At 34.8% G+C, this 23,059-nt stretch overlaps 1 protein-coding gene across 12 annotated transcripts in view; it reads right to left on the reverse strand.

Annotated features, from left to right (window-relative positions):
• LOC119638072 (TLD domain-containing protein 2) overlaps positions 1-23,059 on the reverse strand; it is a 239,532-nt gene that overhangs the window by 100,537 nt on the left and 115,936 nt on the right. For 9 of the 12 annotated variants that reach the window (XM_038034678.1, XM_038034687.1, XM_038034685.1 and 6 more), the window contains exon 4: positions 5,394-5,465. The exons of the other annotated variants lie outside the window; for them this stretch is intronic. In XM_038034678.1, the coding sequence (XP_037890606.1) occupies positions 5,394-5,465 (72 nt within the window). The remainder of the gene's footprint in view (positions 1-5,393; positions 5,466-23,059) is intronic. 12 annotated transcript variants of the gene reach the window in all.

Below are 23,059 nucleotides of genomic sequence, written 5' to 3' on the forward strand. Positions count from 1 at the left end.
TAAGAATATTGTAATTTAGTACAATTACCTAGAATGTGGAAATTTTGTGTACATAAAAAATAGAATGACACGTACTTTGCTATAGAGACCAATTTTTAAGGTAAAACGCTGGACAAGAGGATTTTATATGCATTTTTTTTTTTTTTGTAAACTTTACAGAATACTTTTCGGGATAATTTTGTCAACGGCCGCACTCTTTTATTGCTAGATGCTTCGGCTTTATCGGCGATAAATATTAAAGAATTTAATTATATACGCGACATAATGACATACACACGATGTTTTGAGTATCTTCCAATATGCGGGCTTTCATGAGAAGTGTACCTTCTTTCGCATGTATATAGTAAGTAACGTTTGGTGTGTTATTACCTAAACTGGTCAATAAATGTACTAGGCGAAGCGGTTTCGGTTATCTAGTGGAGGGCCTTGCCGGACCGCAATGATTTTAGTTGTTTTCTTACAACTTATTTTCTCTTATTGTCTTATTGAGCCTAATAGAAATAACTATAACAATACGCATTATTGTCTATTACCATTAATGACCGATTGCAACGCCTCTAAATTTGTAAAAAAGAAATGAAACGTGTTTTTGTCATCAGAAAGAGTAAAAATTACAAGTCTCTAGGGAAACTGAATTCAAGAAAAAAAATAAAAAGAATTCAATAAAACTTTACAGCTAGAAATCAACAAAATACATAAATACGCAATTACGTCTCTTTTATGACTTTTTCATGGCTTCGTTTTTGCCATTTATCGGAAATGATTTAAGTCATTAAAGAGATGACTAATAACAAAAAAGAATTTTTAGTAGATTTAGCTTTTTTTTACCTTAAAGTCATTTTAATTAACTCTAAATCGAGTAATTGGGGTAATAATTATGTACACGAATGATTATCTGCTGCTGTTTATAATAGAAGAAAAGGATGAGTGCGATAACTTTGTGTGTGATGTGTGTAAGTCATATCGACTTTCTTTTTTTAACAACAATGTTTCCTTTGGCCCGGTTGCTGGGACAGTTAAGCAACGTAATAGGTGGGGCAAATATTTTAGACGTCTTAGGATATGTGCATTAAAAAATTTTTACTTTTTGGTGTATTATCATCAAAACGAGAGAATATCTGCACTAGACGAAGTGGTGTAGGGTATCTAATAGTCGGCGTTGCCCGATTACAATGTTTTTGCTTGTTTTCTACTAAATTGCTACTATGCACCAATTTCCATCATAAAGTATTAAAATTGAAAACTTTTTCTGAAGGGGTCAACATTTCGGACAAATCTTTTATGGAGCGGGATCCAAGAAATAGGTCTAATTTTTATGTTAATTTACTACAAATTTAGGCTTTTTGCTATATATTTCATGAGAATCCTTATAGGCGGTGGCATGCAAAAAATAGGCCCACCCTGATCCAAATTTGGAAAGGTTGATTTCTTTGTCAATTAGTTATTAAGAACCAATTTTCACGATGAAGTAAGTAAAAACTAGATCTGCTTATAACATAAACCTGCAGTTTTATGGGAATTCAAAACTAGGTCTTCTTATCACATAAAAATTCAGTTTTATGGGGAGTGGTCAAAAAAGCTGACCAATTCAATATAGTGCTTCGTGCTTGGGTCAAAGCACGTCAGTGTCACAAATTTCTCAAAACTTGCGGCTTGTAGCATGAACATAAAAATACATGAACAGATTCACACATAGTTGGACATGCCTGCGAAATATTTCTAATAAATATAATCACAAATTTACACTATTGCGTGCAGCGTTATTTACGTAGTGAGCACAATGTCAACAACCTTATCGATTTTTTAGTTTCGTGTCTATTTTTTTTTTTGTGTTTTTCCGCGATTGTGTATCAGTTGGGTAGTCAGTCAGTCGGTCTGTTAGCCGCACTACTTTCAGTTCTGGCGACTTGATGTCGTCGTAAACCAATATAACCATAAGCATGACAAACGACAATATATATAGTGCGGTTGTATATATGCAGCGTAAATCAAAACAAAAATGTATATATGTATATACACACACACACACGTATATATATATATATATATATATATATTTTTTTTTTTTTTGTAAGATCGTACATATGTATATTTAGATAATTTTGACACACAAACCCTATACACATGTAGACAATTTTTTTTTTAATATGAACGATATGACCTAGTGAACGGATGAATGATTCGATATGGAGTTAAGTGCTTTATGTCTTCGAAAAGTTTAACGTGGAATTCTTTAAATGTACAAATCTTTATATATTGGAATTCTTTTAAAATAAAAAGGGAAGGCAAAGGTGCCCATCTTCAATACCCTATTTGATTGGAAAGTAAAGCAAAATTCCATTCAGACTGTACAGTGATCGTATCTCGGACCGTACATACAGTATATCGTATAAATTTCAAATATTAAAATTTCAATGTATATCGTACCATTCACGTATATACCTCGTATATATTTGAAATCCTATTTTTATACGATTTGTCTGGAAAAGTGCATAATAGAGCAAATTTGAAGATATTTAGGGTTAAGCCCGACGAAAGTGATAAGAACAACACAGTTTCGAAATTATTATTGAGAGTTGAATAGATGCACAGGCACAGGCAGACAGACAGACAGCCAGACTTTGTCATGTGAGCGGTTCGATATATGTTCCACTTTACAAATCTAACAGAGTTCCTTTAATAGATATAATAAAGCATACGACTATACGATATAATAGCAACACGACTCTTTATCTTATAGATAGGAGATTGGCCTCGTTTATGGACTTTCCGACATTTGTTTCATTTGTAAGAACCTAAAACAAGTTCTGTAGTAAGCATTATGAAGCACTCATCTTCAGTTTAAAAAGGGTGAACGTTGACTCTTTGGCTTCTTTGGGGAAGAGAGAGTATCGGCTGCATTTTAGTGTGCTAAGCAAAGCTTTGCAAGCTTTATCTGCTAGGTGTATGAATATGGCTCTGAGCTTTTTCTAAGAGAAAGTAAATCGCTTATGGAATTTCCGATATGTGATTTATTTGCAAAATTCAATAGAAGCACGATAAGTAGATATACTTAGATATATACTAGATATACGAAGATATATACTAGATATATAGATATACTTAGATATATACTAGATATGCTTAGATATATACTAGATATACGAAGCATTCGCCACCAATCTACAAATTCTGTCTGTTATCTGTATGCATATGGCTTCGCCATTTTGCTAAGAAGAAGAATGAGTGGTTCGTAAAACCGCGATTTTTGCATTCGAAACCGCAATGTTTAAGCTGCACGCAACTATATCAGTTATTCGACTAAAGCTTACATAACTTAATTGCTTGAAGCTGCGAATAGGCATAGCTTTTGCCCAAAGAACTCTATCTTCTTGTTCAATTTGAAGGATAGCTCTGTTAAGTCCTTACGAGTGTATATCTAAAGCTGAAATAGCCAAACCAGGAGAACGATTAACATCGACCATAAAGCCAAGCTGCAATGGTGAACCCGTTTTGGCGGGGCAACTGGCCACGGTGCACTATAGCTTGTTTCCACCAGCAGAGAAACCTAGTAATAACAATTGATGTAACCGGGACGAGTTATGGGAGCAATGTGTCAAAAGTCACGATGTCATGAGTTTTCTATGTGAAGGAATTCTTACCCATACATCAATCCTCGCTTAGAAAAACTTGGCAGCTTTACTCCCTTTGGATAGCCGAAAAAATCAGTTGTCCCTTTAGCAGTGTTTTCAGCAGTGTTTCTGCTATTGTTGGACAATACATCGAATAAGCAAAGGAAGTTCTAGTGTCTTCATAGCTACTACTGAAGGATAGGAGCTTACTCATCTTAGGAAAATCTTTGCAATACCCAAAAGAAATCTTCAGACACCTTATAAAGTGTGTATGTTCTTGATCACCGCGAAATTTTGAATCAATTTAGCCATTTCTGTCCGTCTGTCTTTCTTTGTGTCTGTATGCTATGTGTTGTTTACGATATGATGGTATCGACTTCAAATTTGGTAAAAACATTGGAAAATTTTGCAGGCAGATTGGTAGTGAACATGAACTAAATTGGTTAGCTGGAGTAGAAGCCCGCAGTGAAGTATAAGTTGAACGCAAATCCGTTTTTCTTACGAAAAATATGTGTGTGTTTGCTCCTTATTCAGGAATTATAAAAATTAGAAGGCTGAAAATTTTCACATATACTTAAGGAAAAAGTCTACGTTTTATGTGAAAAAATGAAAAAAATCGGCCATGCCCACACAAAGTTACATGGGCTTACATTTTTTTTCTAAATTTTTTTCAGTTTTTATCCTTATCAATCATAAGATAAACAGGACAGGATGTTTAAATTTATTTTGTGCGTTTTTCAAATGAAGATATATTATCTGCGTAAAAATGGGTTATTTGTAATATGGTGGATACTACGACCTGGTGAGTTCTTTTTTTCCTAGCAATACTGTCGATATGGGTATCAAATAAAAGGATTTGAGAGGTAAAAGGTGACAAACTAAATATGTTGACTATACATTAATCATGATGAGCGTCGCGACGTGGTGGATTAATTTTATCATCACGATACCGTGCATATGGGTATCAAATAAAAGGAATTGGAGAGTAGAAGGCGACAAACTAACTATGTTACTCTACATTAATTATGGTGGACGTGACGACGTGGTGAATTAATTTTTTCTTATCAAAACGACGTAGTGGATTTATTTTATCATCACAATACCGTCGATATGGGTATCAAATAAGAGGACTGGGGGAGTAGAAGGCGACAAACTAAGTATGTTACATTAAGTATGTTCTACATTAATTATGGCGGGCGTCACGATGTGGAAGATTCATTTTTTCTTAACAATATCCTTTAGTAAACTAAAGTGCGGAAGATAAATCTTATTGCAGTCACTTTTTTATAATCAGGAATAAAAATCAGGGGCATCAGGTTTTTATTAGCGACGGGTACGCCCGATTTGATCCAAACTTAATATAACTTACTTGCTTTATAAAACGCTATTAATTTTATTAAAAAAATCGGCGGATACTTTTACACATACCTAACATAACTTCTTTTAAAAATTTGTTTCGTAAGTTATAAAAAAAAACTAAATAAAATATTTAAAAAAAATTTTTTTTTCATTTTGGTTATTTCCACTGAAATTACAAATAATTTAAGATCTTAAGGGATAATTCCATCATAATTTTTAATACATTCACACGTGCGGAAAACATGCTTACGTCATCAAAAAAAAAAAAAAAAAAATTATTAACACAATAATCGTAAATTTAATTTGTTTTAGTACAATAGTATATATTCAATAGTTGTATGTAATGAATATCTTTTTATGCTTCAATAAATCATGATTTTATAAATGAATTTTAAACGAAAATATTTTAAAATATTAACTTACCTGCGCACGGGTGCCGATAAACTATCAAAACTGCCTGACATTAAAGTAACATCTTGACTAGCCCTACGTGATCTGGACGAGGGTATAAATCAAGGTTGAAAAATAAAAAAAAATAAAAAAAGCAAAAACAAAAGAAAATAAAAATAAAATAAAATAATATAAAAAATAAATCATGATAAAAATAATAAATAAATTTTTTAAAAAATCGTAAACTCTAACCAAAGATATGAACGCAAAAGAAATTGAAATTAAAAAAAAAAAAAAAAAAAAGATTTTTTTTAAATTAAGGAAAATTTGATATAAAAAATGAATATAAAAAGCAATTTGCTACAACTTGTCTCAAAAATAATTTAGAAACTCTTTAGCGAAAAAGAGACAATGCTGTACATGAAAATGTTACGCTGGAATGTAGTAACTAAACATATATCGTGGAGGATAGAAAGTTTTCTAATATCTCCCATTCATCATTGGGGGTGGAAGGTACAGTAATATTATCTGTCCGTTTTTATATTTTCCGCCGTATGTTGAGAAGTAGATTCACGTTTCGAAAACCCGGAAAGGAGCTTCAGGGACGCCTAAACAAATATATTCTTCATCCGCCTGAGTGGCTTCATGCGCCTGGGTAGCCTAAAGACCTCGATGAACAACGCATATCTCGAGTGCGGTAGATTTTTCAATACAATCGATAGAGTCAGAGATGCCAGTATCTTTAAATTTATTTTTCTGGCTAAATTAATTATAATAATATATATAATTTTTATCGTTAGTAATTCCTGGACCGATTCAAGCACGTATGTCTGTCGGTGTGCCTATGTAACGTCTACGGTAAACACCCTTCTGATCGCAAAGACGATGACATCTGTTTCAAATTGGAAGTTCTTGCACTCAGGCATTGAAATCGCGCCAAATCGCTGAAAGGACACGCCTACAACATAAAATGAAATAACCCCTGTCTTAAAAAAAATTATTTTTTGATCATGACTTATAAACCACAACAGACATAACGACAAAAGTCTGCCTTTATATGCTATGGGTGATTCTGCAGGTTTCTTTATAAAGACGGAAAGAATTGGCCACACCTACTCAGCATTATTGGATATTAAAAATTAATTCTTTTGTAAAAACTTTTGCACAGCCCAGCAGAGCCCAGAAAGAAACTTTAGAGATTCTGTAAAGCCTAGATTGCAGATATGTTTGTTAGTCCTTTTGTCCCTGCTCTCTGTAGCTGTGCTAAACGCACACGTGCTTGTAAAAGTGAGGATATATTTCGCAGACATAGCATACATATAAATTTTCATTTTTATTCTAAAAAAATAGGAAAAATCAGCCATACCCACCCAAAACTAAAAGGTATAAATATTTAGTTTTTCCTTGTTTTCTAGTGTTTTTTAAGATAACACCTGTGGTTACAAATGATTCGGCTACAGCCGAATATAAATTTCTTACTTGTTTATATTCACCAACACAGCTCGAGTTACTATTAAAAATAAACAAGTTTAGTGGAGCCATTACATTTAAAAGTGGTATATATAACTAGAAAGCGATATGACAGTGATTTTGAAAACAAATATTAGTAAACTATTTAAGACAGTGCCATCAACCATTGTGTTTTTTTTATACCCACCACTGTAAGATGGGGGTTATAATCATTTTGTTTTTTTTTTTCCATAATGTATGTAACACCCAAAAGGAAGCTTCAGCGAACCTATAAAGTATATATATTCTTGACCAACATAAAATTCTAAGTTGGTTTAGCCATGTTTGTCCGTCTGTATCGCGTGTCTTTTTGCTAGTCTAATGCTCGCAAAAATGAAAATATCGACTTTAAATTTGATAGAAACATTGGAAGTGTCTGCACGCAGGTTGGTATTGAAAATGGGCTAAAATGGTCAAAATAGAAGCCGGCAGTGGAACATAAACTGAACGCAAATCCGTGTTTCTTAATAAAAATTTGTGGGTTTTTGCTCAGAAATTATGAGAGTTAGAGGCTAAAATTTTCCACATTTACTTCACGAAACACTCTACTCTTTACGTGCAAAAATGGAAAAAAATCGACTATGCCCACATAAAATTATAATTAATAACACGTTTTTGAGGGTTTATGCGTATTTATCACAACGCAAACAAGATAGGTTGTTTAAAACTATTTTGTACATTCCTCAAATGAGTACATATTATATGTCTAAAAATGGGTTAATTCTAAAATGAATATGGCAGACGCCGAGATTACTTGTTTCTTAATAATACCAGCGATATGGGTATGAAATAAGAGAACTTTTGGATTAGAATGCGAAAAGCACAATGGTGGGTATGCGAGATTCGGGCCCCGACCAATATAACTTTCTTACTTGTTTTTAATACGGGGCTATCCAGTGTGGCATTTTAAGCCTTTTTAATTTTTTAATTTCTTCAAAACAGACGATTATAAAGCATGCAATGCTCCAAAATGTGTTTGTGATTTTTATTTATATCGAAAGATCTTTAAATTCTTATAACAAACATGGCCAGATGCTGATGACATATGCAATCCTGTTGCTACAAAGCTTAGTAATCGAATAATGCGCGATCATTATCTATGACAGGGAGATCAGGAAAAGATAATCGGAGGAGACCAGGTCTGGAGCGCGGGTGCAGTAAAACTTTCCAACATAAGTTGAAAATTATTTCCTTGGTTTTTTTCCGCGAGCAACGCGCGGACGCATGTGCATTTACATCGTTTTCACAATTAAGACCTTTTGCCCAAAATTTCGTAATCACTTTCTAACTGTTTCGCAGCTCAATCCCTACCATAGCTTCGGTCGCATTTTTTTTCAGATTAATTCAGTTAAAGATACAGAAAAATGCAGCTCCACAAAATACATCCATCTGTTTTATCTTTGATACACACTGAGCGCCAGCTTGTAAACAAGTGAAACTTACATCGTTCAAGCATCAATATCTATGTTATCTATATGGCTGAAATTTCGGGAAAATTGAACGTGACAGGCAACCAATTTTATTAGGGAAAATTAATTTGTGCACGTAACATTTCTACCAAAGGGGACCATTTCATTCTCCTGCATTTCTCGGCTCGCTACAATCGTAAAAATAAAGATGGGGATTTGAAATTTGGAACAAACATTCCTCGATCGATTAAGAAGACAAGGTTAAAAAACGATTGTCGTCGTCCCGCAGACACACTTACAGCAGTAGAAACTGAGACAGAATTTGTGGCAAGGGTTTAACGTGGGTTCCTGCCTGTAAGGCTTAACCCCACGGTGGCCCAAACCACTTTTTAAGCGTACTACGCCCCCTGGCGAGTTAGACAATCCCCACAGAGTAGGGGCCTAAACAGCACCAGAGTCCAGATCAGTTTATTGTGTATGGAACAATAAACCCCACTCTGGTGAGTGGCGAGTGTCCAGCTGCACTCATTGTTCCATTTTAGCTAGGAACTCGCCAACCACAAACTGAGACAGGCTGAGACAACATTTTTGTTTGTAACTTTCGACCAAATGATGACATTTCCCAAAAATTAACGTCGAGTTTATTTGACGACGGCGCCAATAAACTGACATGGCACTGCAATTGCATTTGTACTTTAAACTCTCTATAAAGTATGACAAAAATGACAATTTTTTACCAGGGCTCGATTTATGGCAGTCGAATATACTTGACGCTAATTTTTATATACTGAACCACTTGTAGTACAGAATATATTAAATTAGTGCTGACGTATGTAGCACGCAGAAGGGCCTAAGATAGGTCCATTTTTTGTTATACAGGTCAACCTTGTCTGTCCGTCTGTCCATTTAAATTTGTATTCAAGCTTAAGGTTGCATTTTTTGAGACATTTCGACAAAATTTGGAAAACGTGACGTGTTTTGACCCTCGCTTCAACAAACGCCATGGAAAATGGTTAGGACTGGTCCACTTTTTCGACTAACCTCCCTATAACGGTTTCTTCTGCAAAGTTGTTATATGGAAATAAATTTTAATTTTCAACATTTTTCGGTACAAGTGGCTAAGTAGTAATATTTCGGTGATCCAAATTGGTGTGAAAGCTTGGGACCGACTGGGGCAAATTTTAACCCCTTCTCATATAATGAAAACTGAAGTTCATACGACAAAAAGTTGTAATTTTTAATGCTTCATGATGAAAATTATACCATAGTAGTGATTTAACATAAAAAAATTAACCCTACAAAATTTGGATCGTCTTGGGCTGGTCTTTTGGATTCTTCGCTACATACGGATTTCACGATATTTGATCCTTCGTGGGGCAGAAAAGTTTTACTACGTGGTGATGAAAGTTGTCCCGCAGTAGTAATTTCATAAAAAAAAAACAATTTCATACAAAATTTGGACCACCTACGCATATCTTTGCATTCTGCCCCATGTAAGGAGTAAACTTGTTCTATATGAAAAATATGCCGTAATATAGAAAGAAGACATAATTTTTGTGTTCTATAATAAAATTAAGAATTATATTAGACAAATGTGGTGTAGTGTTTTTAAAGGTCGGCCTTGCTTGACTAAAATATTCTTACTTGTTACGTCGGAATTTATGGCCTCCGATGTCGTGTCAACTATCGAATCGACGAGCGGAGTAGTGAGTTTATAGCTATCGACCCTATATACCAGTTCTGTAAATATCAAATGAAAACTGGGTCAACTGCAAAATTAATGTCGAAGAATACGTTCAAAAGGGAAGTTAAACAAATTGTCAATACGATATGCATATATTTGATACTATTAATGAATGTAAAGACTAAATAACCTTATGATTGACGCAAGGTCCGAAAAGCAAACAGTTATTTTCGATGCTTTTCTTTTTTGGTGCCATAAAATAAAAGGATATTATGAAAGAAGAAATGGAAAATATCATTCTTGGGAAATTTATAGGAGAATTGTATATATGTACGTAGGTATATATTAATATAATTTATTTGGAATATTGCTTTGTTTATTTTCTTCTCTTTCTTTGCATTTATTTGGTTAGGTATTCATGCACTAATGATGTTGCAAATACAACCCTGTTTTTGTTTCGATTGAAAAACTTTATTCGACTCGAGAGCAGAGGACTCATGAAAACTCACAAAGCAACACTGCCGAATCAAATGTTTGAGTCGAGTGGGCATTGGTAGTCGGCCATCATAAATCGACGCCCTAGAGAAGTTTAATTCATATAACTATGCAAATGTTTTAATTACTTTAGAGAACATCGTTTTAAAGCGAATGAAGATGTAAAGCCAAAGCCGACTTGTTTTCACAGATGACAGCAAAAAAGTGTAACTGTTGAAGACGTTGGCAAGAAATTTGACACAAGCCTTTTAGAAAAAAAAAAGCTGCTTATTTGGATAAGACTGTACGGCTTGGATATAAATGCGTCGTTACCATACCTCACTTGACCTCACTATTACCTCACCACGTTACTTAGTGGTAGACCATTATACAATAATGTGTTCAAAATGTAAGATCAATGTTTAAGTTAAATCGCGAGAGTATATCGAATATCAGCAACGGTAACACTGTGCCAGACATCTGTGCCAAATTTCACATTATAGACGGCAGGAAGTGTGTCAGCTCTGCTGGGTTTTGTACGACACAAAAGGCCTTTACAATGAGGAATTTTGCGAAGCAAAGGCGTTGCATTAAATTTTGTTTATGAAATCAAATTTTTTGTGCAAAAACGTTTAGGATGTTGCAGAGAGCCTTTGGTGAGCAGACTTCGTAGGAGAGAAAGTACACAAGTGATATAAACAGTTCAAGGAAGGCCGACAGCCTTGACGACCATCAACCTAAGCCGATAAAAGTCACGTAGAGCAAATCATAGAATCGGTGCCCTAAAATCGTCAACTAACAATTAGAAACCTTGCTGACATTATTGACATTTCAAACGGATCAGTCAACAACAATATTTTTAAAAGATATTTTGGACCTGAAACGGGTCAAATCTCGGGTTGCTACCAAAAAGCATTCAATTCCTTTAAAAAAGGATATTGCGTTTGAGGAAATGATAACTGGGCTATTAATCGGGAGATGAGAGGTTGAGTGTACGCCTAGCAACCGGAGGCAAACGTTCAATTTTGCGAAAGCTTAAGCCTCGATTGAACAAACCGCGCCAAAGTCAATCAGAAATCAAGATAATATTAACAGTTTTCTTCGATTATCGCGGTCTTGCGTACTATAGATTACTTCTACTGAGCCAATCTGTTAACAAGGACTGTTACTTGAGTTTTATGCGTCGTTTACGTGAAGCTATAAAAATTACCGGAATTGTGGAAAGACTATTCTTGGGCTTTGCATTGATTCTGCGAGATAACTTCGTTAACAAGCCAAACCATATCGTTCCATAACCGGTCGTATTAACCTAATTTAGTCATGTGTGAATTTTGACCTATCTAGGGACAACACTTTGATACGATTGAAGAGGCGACATCAGAATCGCCGAAAGTATTGAAGACTCTTTCGGAAATCAACTATAACAACTGTTTCGACGATTGGGAAAAACATTGGCATAAGTGGCATAGTATCTGAAAGGGATTACTTCAAAGACAATGAAAAATAAATTTAAGGAAGATAAAATTAAATTGATCTTACTTTTTGGACATAGTAGTATGAATGAAAGTGAATAAATTTATTTATTTATATGCAGTCAATGAAAACTTTATCAAAAAAGTTAGATAATAAATTTGTATAAAAAAAAAGTCATATATACTTTTCTGTAGCACCAGCTAATTAACACGCTATGTATGTATATTATATTTTTATTTTTTTTTGTTTAATTTGCACTTACATTCGTTCGCTATTGAAAAATTCATTAATTCATTTCAGTCGATTGTCATTTAATTGATAAAATGTATATATTCTTGTGTTGTGTTTAAATAAATTCTATATTTCTTGAATTAATTGTCAAACTTGAAGATGATAAGTACAATGTCTGTACATATGTATATATATATATATATATATATAAACAACAGATAATAATATATAATAATTAAAGCAATATTACAAAAAAAAAAAATAAAAATAAATAAATAAAAAATAAAATTCTGACAAACTTTTAATGTAAAAGTACAACAGATTAGTCACAGAAATAGAATACCTTGGGCCTTCTTCGTGCCGTTCAATCACGAGTTTCATATTGTGATTTGCGATAAAAAAAAAAAAAGACACAAAAGAAGAAAACAACTTGATCAGAGATTTGAACTGATGTTGAGGCGAATTTCGAATACATTTCATTTAGCTATTTACACCCCTGTGATCTGATTGACTCAGTAATAAATTTCCCATTCATTTGCAAGACCTTGAGGAAAACATTACAGATCGCATGGCAGGAACGAGATGCGGTTATAACGAACTTCTCAGTTAATTTGTTTATCCATCCGTATCTTAAGTGTACGTTGTTGAGGTTTGTTTGAGAATTTTCATTTTCTTAGGTGAATTTCAAAGATGCAATGAACTGCAAAGTCGCTGAAAATTTTGTAAATAAGATAAGTTGAATCCCTAAAAGGGCCTTAAGGAAAACAACTTATAAAAAAGTTCATTCACCAAAAATCGAGTCTTTGATCTCAAAACATTAGAATCACCAAATATTTGGGTAAATGTGGGCGTATTAATTGTTTAGTACAAAAGTTTTTTTTTTAATATCTATAAACTGCATGCTAGATGTGATCGCAAATATGGATGGTTGGAAACATGTTTAACTCCATAATTAAGAGTTTTTAGCCTGCTGTAGGTTTATTTTAACCCGACATCATCTATGGCACAGTGTATATTAAGGTACATTTTGCGCACGTACGTCTTTACGTAGGTCCATCTTTTATTATAGCTTCAGAATCACTTACTGAGTCATCTTCTCAGTCGATTCAGGATTGTCCGTCCATCTAACCATCTAACGTCCCTCCAGATATTTTTTTTTTTCAACCAACGATTCGCCATTTTTGCTATACTTTGATGATGCTTTTTTTTTTAAATGCTTTGGATCGGTCCACTTTTTCGAACACTCGCCAATTGCAATTTTCAAAAAACTTGAACAAAAATTGTTTAGTAATAGTACCTCAACATTGATATGAAAAATTTGGTTCGGCTGGAGCAATTTTTTGGGCCTCTTCCCTCATATAACCGTTCCCATGAAAACTAGATCTTCATAGAGCAAAAAGGTCTAATTTTCAATATTTCATAGTGAAAATTGGTTAATAATAATCAATTGACAGAGAAATTAACCTTATCGAATTGGGACTACGTATGTCTCATTTCTGGATACTACCGTATGTGGGGTTCTAAGGAAATCTAAATCGTTATGTGTTAAAACCGCCTAATTGCTGATGTTCTATGATGAAAATTTGTTCACGATAGCAATTTGACATAAAAATTAAGTGGAATAAATTTGAACCACAAGGGTCCATTTCTTGAACCCCACTCCATATCAGATTTGCCAATGAATAGGAAGAGTCTTTAGGTTTCGTTTTTAATATTTTATAATGAAAATTGTTCCATAGTATCAAACTCACTAAAAAAAATTAACAGTAGGGAACTTGGATATTAAAGGTCTAATTTTTATTCTCTCTTATATATAGCGGTTACCATGAAAAGCAAGCCCTTGTATGGAAAGAAAGGCTAATTTTTAGTTTCTTAAGGCAGAAAAAAAAATAAAATAAAATTTTTAGGATATCAGTCAAGTTTGCTGAAATGAATCACGCCATGTGATGAGACGAGTAAATAACTACACTAAGCGAAGTGATGTAACTCTCTCTTTCTCAAATGTTCTTTATAGCTGGTTCAACAACAGCCAGATATAAGGAGTACTTTGTGCTACTAAAAATATTCATCTTTCAGAAAATTCGAAACTTTCGGATTCTGTGACTCGAACATTTTAATTATAAGACCCTTCACACGGGTGTGTACATTTGTTTATTATAATGATAATCAAGATGCTTTTTAAGAGATAGGATTCCTATGTCTGTCAGAGAAATCCGTTTTTATGATAGTTTTGCAAATTCTTTGGTAACAATTGGATATATTCGTCAAAGATCCTTGAAGAATATATTCGTGATCAATGTAAGATTCTTCGGCGATTAACATTGTCTGCCCGTTCATACAGGTGAAAGTCTGTTAGATGCTGTTAACGAGCGACCTAAATCTTCGTATGTATGTTTTTCTTCTGCAGCACTTTCACTGCAGGTGCAAGATAGGACGCTAACATTCTCCAGAATGGATTATATGGCCATAATGTTAGAATCAATGTGGCACTTCAGCCGTGGTTAGACCCTCCCTCACGGGAATTGTCGCATTTAATGAAGAGCGCACTGCATCAGGTGTCGTGGCATGTACTCACGTTAAGCCTAACACCAATATAAGAATGCACCGACATAGCGCTGTGGTTGAGATAACGGTATTCCTTTGTCGATGTTTTTCTTTAGGTATTGAAAATGTATGGAGAAGAATTAAATGACAATATGAGGACGTATGGATAATTCGAACTCTCGAGCGGCTTTTGCTGTATAACACCATTTACGCAAGAGTTTTACAATCGCAAGTGTGGGCACTACGGTAATCAGGCGTTGACCCATGAAATGCTATCTGCCGTTTTGACTTTTTTGTGTGTGTGTGTGTATGGGAAGGAGTATTGGCAGCTAGAGACAGACCTATGGGGATTTTCGAATTGATTGGTTACGTTCAAAAAGGACGAATATGCTAAATATTGAGGTCTTTTCAGAGGCAAGATTCTACCTAATACCCATTTTCTTATATGTAGCACTCAAGGCGTAGTGGGGGGTGGGATTATCCTCCTGAATGGTGGGCGGCAATTAAACTTTACATTTGGGTTGTAAATCGTCAGGTATTTGGTGAATTAAGCATTCACTGTAGGTGTCGACCGTAAACGTTAGGGACAACAATACATACAATGTCTTTTATAAACTGTTTGGTCAAATTTTTTGTTATGAATCGGGGATTGACAACTTTCAATTTTCATGAAATGTTTTTTTGTTTTTTATTCACGGCCAGAAAAATATGGGAACGCTTCACGGCTCTCAACATTTTTTTTTTTAAAGAACATAAGGATGTCAAAAAATGCTGCACCACATATACTTCAGATGGATAATACCATAGTGTATATAGGTATTTTTTTTTGTTATATGACCAGTCAACGAGGTGATGCCCCACATTTATGGGCGACGGTCGAAAAGAAGTGAGAAAAGAGAAAGAGATAGAGAAGCGGCCGTAGCTTAGACGCTGTATGCACAATCGGCAAGAGTTACGCCTTTACGGAGTGAGCGCTCCCTAGAACTATTACCAAAGTTAAGCATATCATGTTGAGATTTGAAACCACTAACAAATTCTTGGTAGCCCTACTCGTCTACCCTTCGGGAGAATAGATTACTAAACCGATCCTTTTTCTTGAGAGGAAACTAATGATATTCTGTTAAGCAAACCACAGAGGATAGTCAACATACTGATGAGCACTTCTTCAATCAATTCATACCATACATGGATCGATTCCCTAATGTTCAAAAAATATCTACTTTTGAAGAACAGGTGTCGTACAGAAAATATGGCAGCCAAGCTTTTTCTTAGAAAAAAGGTTTATAAAGAGTCCCCTAAGGACTATTTAAACGATATCATCCCTTACATGAGTCGATTCCTTATAATTTATAGGCTACTAAAAACGGTCATTGTGGAAGAGAAATCCCATCCAGTGCAAAATTAAAGTTGGATCATCGATATGTCAGACTACTAATCAGACTGCCAGAGTACGGGAGTCTTTAAATAATTTACTATTGCGCAATTCCAAAGCTATCGACTAAGTTATTAACTGAGATACTATTAACTATCACTTTATGTGTTTATGAAGCGAATGATTTAAATGACTTCCCATCATTATATAACGTTCCATTTATGGATTGATAAACATATGTATAATAACATTTATATGGTTGATAGTAAAATCGAAAACAACTCGTTTGAAAATTATCATTCGAAATTGTTTACGATTTTTAAATAAAGCTTTTCAAAAGAATAAAAATCGTCATTTCTTGTATACATTTTCAGTTAATGCATACCCCCCCACCCCCCCTTTTCACTAAACAAAGTTAGTCTTTGCTCGATAATAATAATGTTATTGATAAATTCAATTGATTGATCATCAATAAATTGCCTGAATATTGTTAATAAATATTTACATATGGAAAGGTATGTGTTTATTATGCAAAAAATTGTTGAATTGATTGATAAACTAAACAAATAGGGAAACATTGTTGTTTTTTTTCTTTAATTGGTTTTTATATTCACAACAGGAGGCCTATTAGCTTCGCTAAATCTTGGTAGTAGAAACGTGCTAGAGACTCTATTAACTCTAAGTACGTCTAGTCAAGGTGAATAATGAAATCAACTACCATTGTCCGTCCTTCCATACATCCACTGGAATTTTAACTAAAATTTGGTTTAGAAAAAATCTTGTTATCAATTTTTTTTGTCCACGACAGGAGGTCTCTTACATTAATTAAGTGTTGGCAGTAGGAACTTGCCAGAGACCTACTTCATTACAAGCATTTTTAATTAACTTGAATAGCGGAATCAACCATGTTTGGCTCTCCCCCGATATGTCCATTGAAATTTCAACTGTGGACTCGAAAACTGGTTTAGAAAAAATCTTACTCTGAAATTGCTTTTTCATAGTTTTTAACGAGATAAGTTTGAAAATCGAATAACTTGGTCCATCTGCTCAGTTGCCAAGAAACTTATTTGAGAATATGATGAATTATAGATATATAATTTTCACTTTGTACATGTATCTTTACTAATGGCGAATGGGAATGATTTGAAAGTGTGTGAAATATCTGAACAAATTCGCTATGTGATGCTCTTTTACTATAAAAAAGGTAAAAACGGTGCAAAAAAAAAAAATTATGAAGTGTGCGGTGAAAATGCTGTGACTGAAGATTGAGAGGAGGACACAGGAGTGGTTTGGTCGATTCCGTCTCGGAAATTTCGAAGTCAACGATGCATTTCGCACTCATGGAAAATGCCGATGAAATTTCGGAACCGATGGAGCACGACATTAAAGTGAGCTGTCAGCAAAGGCACTAAACATCAACTACGGAATCAAAGAGCAGGGTATGAAAAGAAGCTCGAAACCGCGGCGAAAACCACGGAGATTTCTCAATATGACCCTTTATGATACACGATCGATATATGAATCTGCTTAAATGAATCTCGGTTCCATCTTGTAGTCAAGTATGATATATTAGTTGTAGAAAAAATATTTTCGAAATTTTTTCATAAAATTCAAATAGAACTAAAACATACTAGTCACAAAGCTTAATAATCGAATCGTTCACCATCGCTATTTGTAGTGTTTTGCTTTGCTTGCAGATGCTCTCGGAATAGAAACATCAATTCGATGCGAAACGGTCTTCAACCTATCTTTGTGACCTGCTTGAGTCAAACGCAAGTATCACTGCATTGCTCGGACCCGATACTAATCACAAGGGGATCCTGGGAGAGAGCAAAGTCCCGTAATCAGAAAAAAGTCCCAGATTAAGATAAAGATCACTTTTTGCGATGCTGTTGCTTAAGTTGGAGGCGGGTGAACGTCTTCAAGGATAGAATTTTTTCCATGAAATTTCGCAAACCACTACCTAACTGTTTTAGAGCTTACTGCGCTTTCACTCCAAGGCAATTTAATCATTTCCGTAGCTTTAAGTACCTATTTTTCCCAATTTAAAATTGAATATGACATCCATCTCTTTAGTAGTTTATTATAAACTGAACGAACGACAGCTAGTTAACTTACAATACTGTTAAGTGTATTTTCAATTTTAGAAGAAATAAAAGGTTTTCTGAAAGTTTTAAAAAGCAATCAATTTCAATGCAGAGAACTTATTTACCTACCTCTTACATTTCAAGCTAATAGTGGGTACCAACACAATCGTTGTGTTTAAGGTAAATACAATTTTTTTCCTTCTTTTTTTTCTTTTTAAATGTATTTATTATTTTTATTAGTGAGAAAAATCGTGCTAATAAACAATTTGAAGCGATAATTGCGTAAAAAAAAATTGACAATATTTTCATTACCTTTATCGGGTGATAATAATAATAATGGTAGAAATCAATACAATCAAGATAAGGTTTAGTTTTCTTACGAGGTATGATCAGTTGGCCAAAAGCGATGAACTCTATGTAAGGCAAACGCATACATTCTGAATCAGTCTTAAATTATGAATCGATCTAGTCGAGTCTGTTCAGCTGATCGTCCCCATGAGGCTTGCCCCCTCGCATTTAAGATCTTGGCTTCAAATATGGGAAAAATAATAAAAGATCTTGGACGCAGATTGGTAACGTAAGTGAGCAAAAAGCGGTCGAAAGGATAAACCCATAATAGGGGGATCCTTACGCGATCCTACAGTATCTGGATAAAAATGGAAACGCCCGCGTAATATTATAGAACATCTACGTTTCAGCTTCCACCAAAAGGGATGCAACAGTGTAGAAAGAAGCATGTTAGACCGTGCAACGTATACATATTCCCGAGTATATATATTCCCGGACAACACAGTGTTGGAATTTATTACTTTTTGGTTTTGTTTTCCATACCCCACAACATTTGTGGTACAAGGTTATATTATGTTTATGTGGATGTTTGTAACAAGCCCAAGGAGTTGAGATAGATCCACATTTTGTTACACTAAATCACTTTTAACATCGATCGAAGCTTGTCTGTCCGTCTGTCCAGCTAGGCCACAATTTTTGATATATTTTGGTGAAATTTGGTACACCAATATAGTTTGGTGGGTAAAGATGAACATTTTGAAAATGGTTCGGATCGGATCACTTCGCATATAATAACTTATTTTGAAAAGTCGTTGTATGAATGAAAGCTGTATTAGACGAAGTGTGGTAGAGTGATGGGCCGTGTCCGCAGCCCAGTGTTTTACTTATTTTTAAAATTAAAGGGTTGGATATAAAAGATTCGGCTACAGGCGAATATAAATTCAGTTTCTTTCAATTTATATCACATGGTTTTAATTTTAGTCTTTTTTCTTTCTACTTTATGCGTCAACACTTTCATTATTAACACAAAGCCACGGATATGGAAAGAGAGAGAAAGAGAAAAAGAAAGAAAGAAAGAAAGAAAGAGAGAGAGAGAGAGAGAGAGAGAGAGAGAGAGAGGATGTAGAGAAAAAAACTTCTTATATATTATATCTATCTTTCGTTACCTTGACAAACGAATAAAGAAAAAAAATGTTGTTTGTATTCTTTTGTCACAGCAATCACTTGCTTTATATTTTTTATTTTCATGACATGTATTTTAATTTCCTTTTTTTTGTTTTTTCTCGTTTGCGTCTATCTGCATTGACTATCTGGCTAGAATTTAAAATTTGCTGTTGAATCAGTTAAATATTCGTTTACGTTATGCTGTACGGTGTCATTACCATTTGTCCTTTCAGTTTTTCTTTGGTCCTTTCCCATGAGTATTTACGTAGATAGGTGTGAACATATTTGGTTTATTCAAAAATAAAAGAATATTTATTTTCAACAAGTTCACAGCGCAATTTATGTGAAAATGCGTTAACACTAAAATGTGTTCCAAAACCAAAAGTATGAATCTACACCAATTTTATTGTCAGTGGTCTAGAAGACTGAATGAGTTTTACATGGGATTCTGTAAAGTAATTAGAAATTTTTCTATTTAAGTGGAATGCAATTTAATTTCTTGCAAAACAATATAGAACAACTAAAGACGCTATAGTGGGTCATGATCTACCATTAAACATCCTAAACCTTCACGCAATTATTCATATAACGACTTTTCAAAGTAAAGCATTATATAATTTCTCAAAAATTGTGGCCTAAGAGTTCACCAACTGAAACAAGAGGGACAGAGGGACAGACATGTTTAGATCGATGCAGGAAATGACTCTGAATCGGTATGGTAAACCGTCCTTGTGGTTGTTGTACAAATCCGTACAGACGTAATAAACACTTGTACCTGGCTGCATACGTCGAGAATAATGTTCAACATTGGCTGCAGCGGTTCTAGCAGGAATGCTACAAGTGAACACAGCCGTCGGCGGAATTAAAACAGCCATCCGGTACTATATTTGAAGGGAATGATAACAAGAGTGGGAAAACGGCACAAAAGTAAGAAAGCAGTTACACCGTGATCACAAACCTCGAACAATGGGTGAGACGAAAACGTGGGGATATCAATTTTTTTCTAACGACTCGCAGCATACTGCACAATAGACTGTGTTCATCTGTCCTGCTTGGAGTTATTTGAGAAATGTACTTTCCAAATTCCTGGAAGTAGAAATCATGCCATGTAATCTGCTAGCGGTTATGGTGATGGACAAAGCGAGATGGAAGACATGCTATAGTATAAAGCCACACAAAGGCTATATATGATCCCTCAGGAGATGGGGGAGATAGGATGATGTTGTGAGGATTAACAAACTATAAGGATCCGTCTTGAGATAATGCGAAAGCGGCTAGCAATACGCTGCCACAAGTCGCGTTGGATAGAGTAAATTGTGTGGCTTTGAGTTACAACTTCGAGGAAAGAGAATCAGTAGGAATATTTGAGCCTAAGAGAACAATCAACCAATATAATAATAAGATCAATTATAATAAAAAAAGTACATTTCAGAACTTAAAGCAAGATTTTTCAACTCTCGCGCGCACCATTATTATTAATTGAGTGGGCAATCCGGACCGTGATCTAGAAGTTCTATTGTACCCGTGTTTCTGGCCGTCCACTGTTAGAATTCTTATGAACCCCACCACCTTCTTTGGTCCAGGGCACCATATTGTGTCCGACGTTATTAAGTGCTCACCAAACAGTCTGATGCTGCAGATGGCTTCACATTCACATACAATGTCATGGGACGTTTTAATGTTTCCTTGGCAGTATCTGCATGAACAGGTATTGGCAATACCCGTCTTCTGCAGGTGGTACGTTGGAGGATTACGATCCGTGCAGAAGCCTGTGACCAACCGTAGGCCGCTGTTTCTTAGTTTCAGTAGTTTGTATGTCACGCCGAAAGATTTTATTAAACTTTTTGCTTGCCGTACTCCTGTACATTGCTTGCAACGGTAATTCCGTACCCATTGCACTACCAGCTTGTTAATACGGCTTCCTAGTACGCTACAGAATGGTTCCAGAACTAATATGACCCACAGTTAGCTAGACAGCCAGCCCTTTTGCTGCTCTCGAACCTCGAATGGCCAGAGACCCATATTAGGTGCACTTCATTGCCTTTGCCTACTTCATTCAATGTTTGAAGGCATAAATAGCTCCAAAAATTTTCATTTTTTCTTTCCTCATTGACCTTTCGTTTTATGGTATTTATCAAATATTGGGAGCACAAATTAGCTGGTCAAGTGATAAAGTTGTGACTTCTTAATTTGAAAGCCCTATCTTCAAGATAACGATTTGTATCAGTTATCAGTCTAAAGCGATAAGGCCGATGGTCCTTCACATGGGTATCGGCTGATCATGAAATACATGTTCCAAATAAATGAAAGTGTGCCTTAGGAGTACTACGGTCAAAAATTGATGCGATTGCGGTAAAAAGTTGACGTAACGTACCAAAAATCATGATGTCTTGAATTTTTAATATAAAGGAATTCGCCTCTATATGGATAAACTCACCCTGCTTGGAGGAGATGTTTGCAGTTATAAACTGGAACGCTCTTTCCTCTAACCGCGTACATTATTTTTTCCCAATAACACAGGTCTCAATAGACTATTTATTATCTGCTTGCATAGTGCTCCGATTCTTATGACAATATGAAAGTCCTGGGTGGTTTAGGGATAGTTTTAAAAGGCGAAATTTTTACGCGATGGTGTTCGTAAATTGCGTGAACGCTGTGGAGAAGTCGCAGCTAACGATGGATAATAGTTTGAATAAAATATAATTTTCTCTGAGCAAGTTATTCGAACACACAATAATTTGCTATAGAGACCATATGGGCGGGTTTTTTGAGTCAACTTAAACGCTTGCAAAAGTTTACCTTTGCGAAAGTTTCTCTATCAAACACTCGCCACTGTGCAATCATACTAAACTCAATATTTCTAAAATGTAGTACGTATTTACCAGCTGCAGGAAGACCACGTAGATTAAGTGATTTTTTCTTCTTTTTTTTTTTTTTTGATTTATTTTACGCTCTTTAATCTGTTTTCCGCAAAGCCCTTTAATTTAAACAAGCTTTGCGAGAATAGTTCATGTGTTTCTATTTTTCAAGCCTTTTGGAAAATAATTTTCCTCTTGAATACTTAAATATATGCTTAATAACCTCCACGAATTTTATTACCTTCTTATTTGTCCTTTCAACCCAAAAAAATTCGTCAAAAATGCACCATTTTTTAGTCTGTCTACGAGGGCTCAGGAGGACTTGAAATAGATCCACATTTTTTATTACACTAGTTGATTCAAAATTATTTTCGGCATCTATGTAAGCTTGCCTGTCCCTCTGGCTAACTGCCTACTTGTGTGTCCTTCCGTCCGCCTGCCTGTCTGTTCGTCTTGTATTCTTTAGTTCAGCCTACAGAAAACAAATTTTTTAGATATTGTGGTGAAGGATAAAATCTATTGGCAACGACTCGGATTGAACAAATTTTTCGTCTACTTCCCATGTAACGTCTTATTACGAAAAGTCGTTATATGCATAACTGCATT

This window comes from Glossina fuscipes, unplaced genomic scaffold (assembly GCF_014805625.2).
Source record: "Glossina fuscipes isolate IAEA_lab_2018 unplaced genomic scaffold, Yale_Gfus_2 73, whole genome shotgun sequence".
NCBI classification, from domain to species: Eukaryota; Metazoa; Arthropoda; class Insecta; order Diptera; family Glossinidae; genus Glossina; species Glossina fuscipes.